Consider the following 10,485-nt stretch of genomic DNA (forward strand, 5'->3'; position numbering starts at 1 on the left):
GCTGGAAGTGGGAACCAGGGACCTAGACCTGCATGAAGGTTTTTCCAGCTGGCAGCAGCCTCCTCCACCCCGGGACAGCTGCTCCTCCGGCTGCCCCACGGGGAGAAGCTGCAGCCACTCTTGCTTCTTCACTGAAAGGTGACCTGCTGCCTGGGGCTCCCTCTCGGGGGGCTGAGCAGGGACAGGAGCTCGCTGAGGCTGCTCTCCTCCGCAGCTCCTTTCAGCAGGCAGGACGGCTTCCCCTGCTCGCAGCCCTCCCTGTTTCTGTTCTTTCTCCATATACTTATGCCTCCTTCTCTTGGGGTTTGTCAGGCAGCCTGCTGGGAATTTGGTGCGGCGTTGCTCCTTCTTTACTCAATTTCTCAAAAATACATAGGCAAAGTTTGCTGTGCGTCGTTCTAATGAATATTCTGTTCTTTACGTGGGACCTGTTTTTCTGCTGAAAGAAATCAGTTTTATCATCTGATAATGAGAGATCATGTAGCAAAACTCTGATGTACTTACGCAGTGACTTCCTTTGCTGGCCTGTTTATTAATAGAGTTAGACTGTGTAATGGGGCAGAGCTTTGGCCTGTGACAGGGGTTACATCAGATAATAAACTGGGAAGTCTGATCTCAGCTAAAGGAGCAGACGTCAACACTTTCTGAGATAATAACTGAATGATGCACTCCCTTTTCTCCTTTTTCTAGACCACTTTTATTATTTAAAGATAGCGAAAAAAGAGCCTGGCCTTTAATGACCTATTTTTGGTTTGACCCACGTTACCTAAAAACAGGCTCTGTGAGCTGTGGTGTAATATTTACTCCAATTTCTGTGCTGTCCTAGTCAGGACACCGACTAAAACACCGCGGAGATTTCATGCGGGCTGCTTTTGTGATTGTCATGGGAGATGAGCAGGCTGAATTAATATAAAATCCCTCTAATATTTATTGTTATTCATGAGAATGTGACAACACTGACTGTAGCACAAGTAGACCACACTCAAATTTAGTCTAAATTGACAGAGAAGACAAAGGGTGTAAGAATAGTCAGTGAGGACATGCCTGGATTGCGAGCTGCTCTATTCCCAACAACAAAGAACGTATCCTATTCTTCAGTGGGCCCAACCAGTCTTTATGTAGAAAAAAACAACACTGGACAAGATTTCTCCTAAGTATCTCTTCTGTATTTTGAAACAATTGAATACAAAGACATATATAGACACATATTTACACACACCTTTAGAGTAGTCTTCAGATCTGTAACAGGCTGCTGCAAAAAGAGCAACTGTTCTTCAGGTTTACAGAGGAGCCTTGCAGAAAACTACATTTAAATTGGGTGTCAGGAAAACAGTTTGTGACTGTGGGGAGAATTAAGCATGGGACTGTGCTGTGCAAGAAGAATCCCCAAAATGGATTTTTTTAGTAACAAATTAGGAAAATGTGGCTTTGATGGTTGTGGGATAGTGGGTTCTATCCTTGGTCAGGTAGCTGGGGGAGGAGGGAAGAACTTAAAGCTATCCTTAGTTTATTTTTTGACAGCCATCTCTTCCTGGCGTGCTCCCCTCTCCCCAGCATATCGCATTAACAAATAGCTTCAGTGAGTGCGGCAGTTCGGCTCTTGCCTGGTGCTCGATGTCTGAGGTCGATTTTGCAGGCTTCTGGGGTGACATTGTCTTGATTTAAAAGTGATTAATGTCTCCCACTGACAGGATCTCTCCCAAAGAAGAGGAGGGTCACCAAAGTCAGTGCAGCTCCTGGCTGTTCAGCTGAGATGGTCGGCAGTGGGTGAGGGTGGTTTCACAGCACAGGTCACCGGCAGGTGAAGGTGTCTCAGGAGATGTTATAGTTTTATTGGGCAGGTGCTCTCGGATGGGAAAAAAAATTCGGGACGAGTCTGGCTGTGTGTAAGCAAAGGGTCTATAACTGGGCAAAAAGAAATCAAGATTATAGCAAAAAGACTTCTCAGTCTTGAGTTAAAACTAGAAATGACCAAGCACTGTTTTTTACCAGCTCACCATGGATCCAAGCCAGGGGGCTAGGAGCACAAGTGGTTTGGCTCGCTGGTCTACCAAATAACGCTCGGGCCAATAAATAAAAACCAGAAGGTCCTGTTAAATGAAAATGCTTGCCTGGAAGATCTGGGCTTGGTACAGCACCCACCAAGCAGATTCTCTGGGGTACATTAATGCAGAAGATCATGAATGATCCTTTTGAGCTTAATGTCAAATGTGCATCAGTTTGACTAAGAGGAGCTTGTCCTTATCATAAAACAGTTCGTGCGAGAGCGGGAGTAGATGAAACAGAACACACATTTTCCCATGAGTTCCTTATCAAAGCGAGGGGTTTATCAATGGTCTGGTACATACTGTCAGGTCAAGATTTGTTCTTTGTTTATGACTGTTGGTCTGTTGTTTGCTCTGTAAGAACTGGGGCTGGTTTTTTGCACAGGATATAGGTCCTTAAAATTAAAAGGTACGTGGTTTTGAACTTCTTTATCTTGCAAGCATAGACAATGGGGTTCATGGCAGAATTGGCATGGGATAACAGGATTCCCAAGTACATCAAATACGGGGGGATCTGACACTCAGGGCAAAAATAGGAAACACAGTTTATAATGCACAGAGGCAACCAGGATATTGCAAACAGGAAGAGAACAAGTGCTAGAGACTTGGCTGTCTTGAACTCCTGTCCATAAAAACCTCCTGCCCCTCTCACATTGGTTGTACCTTGACTTAGCTTTGTCCGGATGATGTAAAAGATTTCAGCGTACAGAGCACACATGATGAGCAGAGGGACAAGGGTCCATGCGAAGAAGCCAAAATATACCATGTAATCCATCCTCATCACAGAGGTAAATTGACACCTGAGAAAGTCAGAGTCTCTTGGTTCTGTCTTGTTCCATCCAAACATGGGGGCTAATCCTACCAGCAGGGACACAGACCAGCACAAACCCAGTGCCCACCAAACTCTTCTTTCTGTAGTGATTATTTTATATCTGTTGGGGAAGAAAACGCAGGTTGTGTTAGACAGAAGTGTTTCAAATAGTTAAGGATGGTTTCAAGAACTCGGGTGTTAAAATGCTACAAGTTCATCATCACAAAACGGAGCATTAACTTTTTTTCTGCGGGGAAACCGAATCTTGAGACAAGCCCTAACTCTTCATTTGTAACAGTTACTTTAGAGCACCCATAAGAAGAACTATGCTTAACTTCCCCTCTTTATAACTGCTATTTCAGCTATTTCATTTCTTGTTTCAGTATGATCTGAGTACTCCTCTTGCCTAGATACTGCTTTTTCCACTATTAGCAGTCCTATCTTATTTCTCAGCTTCCTTGGGTACCTTGCTCTTTACATTTGGTTTATGCCATTTGTGGGACCAAACTGTTCTTTCATTCTTCAATTTTACAGGTCCTTTCCCTATAAGAAATATGACTTCTTTAATGCTTGAGGTTATGCTTTCCATTTCTAGATTATGGACTTTTGCATTCAAGTATAAAAAGTGAATGACTTCTTAAGTTAGCCCTGAGTAAGTCTGTTATTTCTTTTGTATTTTCAGCAAACACTAACAGGAATTTTATTTAACAGACTAGCCTCAGAAATCCCAAGAAAGCTATAGCACTCTTGGCATCCTGTTGGTCAACTGTTTGACCACAGACTCATCCTGTGGCCAAATTCTGATGGGCAATGACACCGAGCTGTCAGCCCCACACAAACGTCCCAGGGGCTGCCCATGCTGCATTATTAACTGCAGGGAGTGGTTCCTGTTCTAGAAAACTCATCTCGGTTGGGCTTTTAGGAACAGGTATTTTCTCCATGTGCAAGCATGCATTTAGAGTAAATATTTGTTACAAAAGGGCCAAGTTAGGGAGGAGAGAGGAGGTGGCACCCATGGGGCAGAGACTGGGCATGGGAAGGTTGGCAGGAGCAGGGGGCCCATGGTGGTCCAGAGCTCACCTGGTTGGCAGCTTCACTCGCAGGTACCTGTCGATCGCGATGGCCAGAAGGGAGAGGATGGACGCGTTAGTGAAAACCACCATCAGGCAGCACATAAATAGGCAGGTGTAGAAGTGGATGCTGATGCCCAGACTCACCACGATGGCCAGGGGTACGACGAGGATCCCCACCGCGATATCAGCCAGCGCCAGGGAAACGATGAAGTACAGAGTCGTGTTCTGAAATGTCGAGTTCAGCTTCACCACCCAGATGACCAGGATGTTACCCAAAGTGGCAGACAGAGCAACCAAGCACTCGGTACCAATGTAAATCCCGTCCAGGCTGTTGAGCTCCAGGCTGTCGTTTGGCATGGCGAGTTGCTGGAGATGCTCCCACCCTGGCCTGAGCTGCAGAAGGGACCATGGGCATCAATGACTCTGTGTGGGATTCTTCCTCGGTGTCCGGTGCTCAGTTGTTCCAGCAACTCTCCGGCGTGCGAACCTCTTCCAGTGTTTCACGTCCTCCACGCTTGGGCAGCAAATCAGCTGTTGCCTTTCCACAGAGTTGCAAATACCTTAGCATCCAGGAAATATTCTCCCCTCTGGACACATCTCTTGAAGCTCACAGTGTCCCCTCAGCAGCCTGATACCAGTAAAGTACTTTAGAAAGCTATTTTGAAGGGAAAAAAATGGAAAAGCTTCCACAAGCCTGCTTACTAGCAACCTATAACAAACACTTTAACTGCTTCCTCTTCCAAGCCACAGTTTTAGAAGTGGGAGAACTGTAACCAGAGTTGACTGTGCAAAGCTGCCCCTTATCAACGTAGATAATCGCTCTGCAGTCACTATAGGAAATGAGGCAGTTCAGGGGGTGTTAGAAGGGTGTTTTGTTAAATTCCAATACTTGATTTAATTCAGGGTATACCATTTCAGTTAAAGCCCTGAGGTGGCCGAAAAATGCCCTCCTAATGCACTCATAATGCAGGTGACATTTTCAGTGAGAGCCCTCATTTCTGCTAGAGATCAGTGTGGCAACCAACCAAGTCATGTTCAGGGAGTGGCACACTTCCCTATGCTTTGTTTATGGAAGACAGAGAAACTGAGGAAAGGTGTGGGAAGTGATGGGAAGTAGCGGGGAGAGGGTGTGAAAGCTGTGATCTGCTTGCTGCGGGTGCCTTGCTCCTTGGCGTGGGTCTGCGGTGAAAGAGCTGCTCCCATTTCAGGTGAAACTGAGAAGAAACGTGAACATGTGAGCTCGTGTCAGCCTGCGAGCCGCAGGGCAGCCTGGCTCTCGGGCACATAGAAATGCTCTGCAGGAGTGAGCAAATAGCAAGTAAACAATCAGGTGGATGGTGCTATATTAGTGTAACGAAGCCTTAAGCAAACATGGGTAGTATTTGGTTTCCCAGACAGGGAGTCTTCCATCTCTTCTACCCAACTTTCTGGTAAAATAGATGATGGAGAAGTGAAATCAGACCTGGGAGGAAACAGAGCCAAAAATAGATGAGACTTCTTTATTCTCTGATGTCAAAAGAGTTGGATAAATTCTGCTTCCTTGAAATTGGTGTAAGTGCTTCTTGTTCCCTGACTGGAGGGGGTTTTGGTAGAATTCCTGCTGGGAAGATGGTGAGCTGGCTATAGACAGTCCCAGTCTGCAGCTGAACTTGGCTGTGCTGGTTTTCTAATCAAATCTGACACAGGATATCTGTGGGTGCAGGAGATCAGTCCGAGGAGAGGCATGCGATGCCAGGCTTTTGTAGAGTCCTCTGGGCAGGAGCGGGCAGTGGGCACTTTGCAGCTTTGAGCAGATGTGGGAAATATCTGTGTCCTCCTGACCTCCGGCCACGCCTGGGCACGCGCAGTGCCCACTTCTGCGCTCGCTGTGCATCTCCTCGCTTGACCTCAGCTGCCAGCTTCCTTCTTCTGTCATCTACTCTGTGGCTGCAGCCAGATGCCTCTCACAGAGACAGCTCCTGCAAAGCTGAGTTACAGGGGCTTTAACAGGGCCCACCCTGCCCTGTGCCTGCTGTTAACGCAGCTCCTGAGAACCAGAACTTGGTACTGCGTGGGACCTCAGGGGAGCAGCTTGTGCCATACAGTCAAAACAAAGTCTTTCTCCCCTCAGTTGCCTTTTGCTCACCCAAAATCCAGCCGAGTGTCTTCACACTTGCCCTCCCCACCCCTTCTTTGTAGCAGGGGAATGGACTAGATCACTCCAGGTCCCTTGGCCCTGTTTTCTCCGATGCTACACTCACACCATGTGTAGTAAAGAAGCGCGGAGGCAGAGCAACCTCGCTGTAGGGTTGTGCATTGGCTAATTCACCCTGCTAGGCAGTACAGAGCACCTGCCTGGGAGGAGATGGTGCATCTGCAGCTAAAATAGATTAGCAAATTACCACACGCAACAAGTAGCCCCTGTGGTTTGTTCATAGTGTGATGCTGCCACTATATAACGTTGACTGTTCTACGAAAGCATTTGTAAATGTGCTGAAGCCTCCAGGGGACGGAAGGAAGGACATTGCAGGGTTTGCTATAGAAGGTCAGATAAGTGGATCTTCATGGACAATTTGCTCTGCTTATCTTTAAATACATGTGTATGCAAAAAGTGTGCAAAATTCTAAATGAAGGACTTAAATTTAAGGGAAATCAGGGAGGAGCTGGCTTCTGACCTGGCTGTTGGAGGAAAAAAGAGAATTCAGCACAGCATTTCTTAATTTTGGAAGTAAACAGCCTCAGATGTCCAAAATGTCACTAGGCAGCCTGGATGCGATCTATATCATGATGGAGTCTGTTATTGGAATATGTGCCGTGGTGGGCAATGTCTTGGTGATCTGGGCAGTGAGGCTGAACCCAGCTCTGCAGAAGACCACCTTCTTTTACATCGTTTCCCTGGCCCTCACTGACATTGCCATGGGGATCCTTGTCGTGCCGCTGGCTGTCCTGGTGAGCCTGGGAGTCGTCATCCATTTCTACTCCTGCCTGTTCATGTGCTGCCTGATGATGGTCTTTTCTCATGCCTCCATCCTGTCTCTCCTGGCTGTTGCAGTTGACAGGTACCTGCGAGTGAAGCTGCCGATCAGGTGAGTCTGGGCAAAGGTCCCATCTCATCATCTTTTCCCCATGTCTTTCCTCCGGTATATTTTCCTTTTCCCTTCTCTACAGCATCATAGGGCTTCCTGGGGATCGTTGGTTCTCTGAAAGAAACTCACACAAAGGCAGAGGTTCCCGAAGTGTAGGCAAGGGAGCGCCAGCAGCCTGGGCACTCCTGGAAATTCATCAGTGCCTGAAAATCTTAAGCTACAGAGAGTCAGGGAAGGGTTGCTCATAAATGCGTATATGTGTAAAGTCTGAATAAGGTGGTGGTCTTTAGGTTTTCCCCTGGGAGACAACCGTAGTGCTTTGCTGATGCAGGTCAAAATGAACCAGTATTTCTGAGGAAAGGATTTGACCCTGCATCTGTGGGTTCTCAGTTAAAAGGGATCAGTGACTGTTTGGAGGTTCCCCTGTAGTTTCAAACTACATTTTCAATGTCAGAAGCTGCTAAGGACCAACTGCATAGAACTGTGCTTAACTCGAGTGAGGCCAGAAAGGAGTTAAAAGTTCCTGGATATGGTAGTTCTTTTTTCTGAAGATTGCATCTAACGTGGCTGATGCTTCCTGCCCACCCAGGTACAGGGCAGCCATCACGAAGAAAAGGATTTGTGTGATTCTGGGACTCAGCTGGCTTGTGTCTGTGCTGGTGGGGCTGGTCCCTATGCTGGGGTGGAACCAGCGCACGGGCAGCTCCAGCTACATCGAGTGTCACTACCTGGCTGTGATGCGAATGGATTATGTGGTGTATTTCAGCTTCTTCGCCTGGATCCTCCTTCCCTTGCTCATCATGTGTGCCCTCTACACCAAGATTTTCTACATCATGTGGGTAAAACTAAGCCAGAACTCAGCAAGTCTTCCAGGAGGAGAAAAAGGTTGTGGGAAAGAATACAAAATGGTCAAATATCTGGCCCTCATCCTCTTCTTGTTTGCAGTGTCTTGGCTGCCTCTGGGCATCCTGAACTGCGTTATGTTCTTCTGCCCCTCCTGCACCATCCCACAGCCTCTGATGTACCTGGGCATCCTGCTGTCTCATGCCAACTCAGCCATGAACCCCATCGTCTATGCCTTCAAAATACAGAAGTTCAAAGAAACATACACTTTCATTCTGAGGACTTACATCCTGCTCCAGAAGTCAGAGTCAGTTATTTCTAGCATGGAGCACCCAGTGGAGCTGGGAGAGAGCACCATGTGAGCTGTGCCCCGCTCGTCAGCCTGTCTGGGCTGGATACAACTGAAACACTTCCCAGATCGTGCGTTCTGGACTGACAATTGTGTGTATCTCTGTGTTCAGCTAATTAAGCTCTGGCAATGCGATGCTGAGTTCAGGTTCCCAGCTAACTCCCAAACCAAAGAAACTCCTTTGCATTTCTGAGGCGAAAGGCATGAGAGGTTTGGGATTGAGGGGCAGCTCAACGGGGGAGTGCTGGGGAAGCGGTTGGGGTTGCTCACGCTTACGGGTGGTTTTCTCTGTTAATAGGAAGCGTTGCTGAGCTCTGCGGGCAGGCGGGGGTTTGGCAGAGCCCGGGCTCCAGCAGCAGCTGCCGGGAGGCGGCAGCCGTCCCCGCGGGTCTGGGTCCCTGCTGGTGCCCTGACAAGATACGAGGTCTTCCTTACCCTGCTGGGGTCCCCATTTCCCAAGCCCTCGCCCTCTCTCTTGAGATGACCCAACTATTTCTGCAGCTGCTGGGTGAGCCGGGGCAGGAGCCACCTCTGCAGAAGCTCAGGGTGTGAAATGCAGCACAAGGCTCGTGCACGCAGCCAGCGAGGGGACTCCTGCAGCAAACCGCAGACTGACTGGAGACCTGACATCAGCCTCTCATGCTGCTTTTGCCCCTGCTAACAGCTCTTCCTTTAAGAGTATTTGCTTTGGCTTTTCAGCTCTATTTAAGGAAACTGTTTCTCAAATTGGTGGAGCTACACGGAAATGCTCTGGCCTGTTGCCACAGAACAAATCTCTCCATAAATGCTGAGGTACTATAGGATGTAACAAGAAGCCGGCCCCTGGCTGTCAGATTTCTGGTTGCACAAAGAGCAGCACAGCCAGATTCAGTCAAGGGGACCCCGGGCGGGGGGTTCAGAGACCTGCTGCGGGCAGGAGGGTGCTTCACCACCTGAAAATACCCAGACCCGGCTCAGTGGGGCAGCAGCACCCACTTGTGGAAAGGTGCTTTGGTGCAGAAGGAAATCGAGCAGCCTTTGCGCAAGGTTTTGTTTGCACCAGCCCATAAAATTTAATAGTGTGAGATCATCCCATAGCTTTTTCTTCGAAGGCAGGTGTTCCATGGGGACAGTGACTCTCTAAAAGATGCCCGCAGCGCTGCGGGTCCTACCAGGGGACAAGCTGTCAGGTTTCCTTTTTTCTGTCCTTTTTAGCAGCTGTGGGCTGGAGATGTCTTCATAAAAACCCCCGTCTTGAGTAAACCCACATCCACGTGCCTGCGTAGGTGTGTGCCCTGGGACTGGAAACCTGTCGCTGAGCAGAGGGATGGGGTCTTGCTTCGTACCCGGGCTGAGCGCGACACTGAACCCACACTGTAGGCGAGGTGAGAAATGCTTCATCAGCTCATTTCATGACCCTCAGGCCAGGTCGCACAAGGAGCAGCTGTGAGAGGAGGGGACGGTCGCCTCCCCCACAGGGACACGATTCATCCGCACTTTCGTTGTGCCAGCTCCCCATGTTTCTAAGGAGAAATAAAATACCCGAAGGAAAAAAGCCCTTTGGGCCCCGGTCCCCGCTGATGCAGCCGAGGGCGATGCCATCAAACCCAGCTGATCTGCACCTGCCCTGACTGGGGCCAAATCGGGGCGTTTCAGCCCAGCACTCCCTGTTCCCGCTGGGTTCCTGCTGGGGAAGGCACAAGGTGCACTTATTTTCTTCAGATGTTTCCTCCGCCAGGCAACATCTGTTTCCTGTCCTAAATATGAAAGAACCAGGCTGCCAGGCTGCCGCAGCTCCCCTGTCACCAAAGGAGGACGAGCCCTCTCCCTTCTGCTGTCTCTGCCCGCACGAGCGCGGCTTCACCCCCAGCCCTGGGACACCCCAGGGAGCTGCATCCCTCCTCGCAACCACACGTCCTCCTTCTGTGGGCACTCGGCTCTTCTGCCGCTGCCCTCCTTCAGCCCCAGCCTCAGGAAACACTGGGGGTTTTTATGGCTTGCAAAGTGATTAAACACTCCCTGCACAGAGGAGCCAAATGGGGCTGGAGCGTGGGATCAGGGAGCGTTTTGGCATGGAAACCAGCTCTGCCCTCCCCTTCTCCCTATTTATTTACAGGCATCCAACCCCAGATCCCAACTGAAGGGCTCCCTCCTTTAATTCTCTACCAAATTGCTCTCCTGTAAGCACACGTTGTGCTCCCGCCAAGAGGCTTAGGGAAATATATGGCTGAGCTCAGGCAGCAGAGCTCTGTCCATCGTTGCTAACAATGCTCCGCTTACCGCTGCTGATGGCTGTACTCTCCGTGTGCACACGTGTGGA

General features: G+C 49.1%; 2 protein-coding genes across 2 annotated transcripts; one reads left to right on the forward strand and one right to left on the reverse strand.

Annotated features, from left to right (window-relative positions):
* Positions 1-1,144: 1,144 nt before the first annotated feature.
* ADORA3 (adenosine A3 receptor) lies at positions 1,145-5,324 on the reverse strand. Its single transcript, XM_074893776.1, is given in 3 exon segments — positions 1,145-2,415; positions 2,418-2,977; positions 3,937-5,324. Coding segments are annotated over 3 exon segments (975 nt in total). The 5' UTR covers positions 4,287-5,324; the 3' UTR covers positions 1,145-2,350.
* Positions 5,325-5,866: 542 nt separating this feature from the next.
* Positions 5,867-9,250, forward strand: LOC141954357 (adenosine receptor A3-like). Its single transcript, XM_074893777.1, has 2 exons — positions 5,867-6,994; positions 7,584-9,250. The coding sequence occupies exons 1-2, from the start codon at positions 6,651-6,653 to the stop codon at positions 8,197-8,199; spliced, it is 960 nt and encodes a 319-aa protein (XP_074749878.1). The 5' UTR covers positions 5,867-6,650; the 3' UTR covers positions 8,200-9,250.
* Positions 9,251-10,485: the final 1,235 nt, after the last annotated feature.

The sequence above is a fragment of the Strix uralensis genome, chromosome 24, assembly GCF_047716275.1.
Source record: "Strix uralensis isolate ZFMK-TIS-50842 chromosome 24, bStrUra1, whole genome shotgun sequence".
Classification (NCBI taxonomy): domain Eukaryota; kingdom Metazoa; phylum Chordata; class Aves; order Strigiformes; family Strigidae; genus Strix; species Strix uralensis.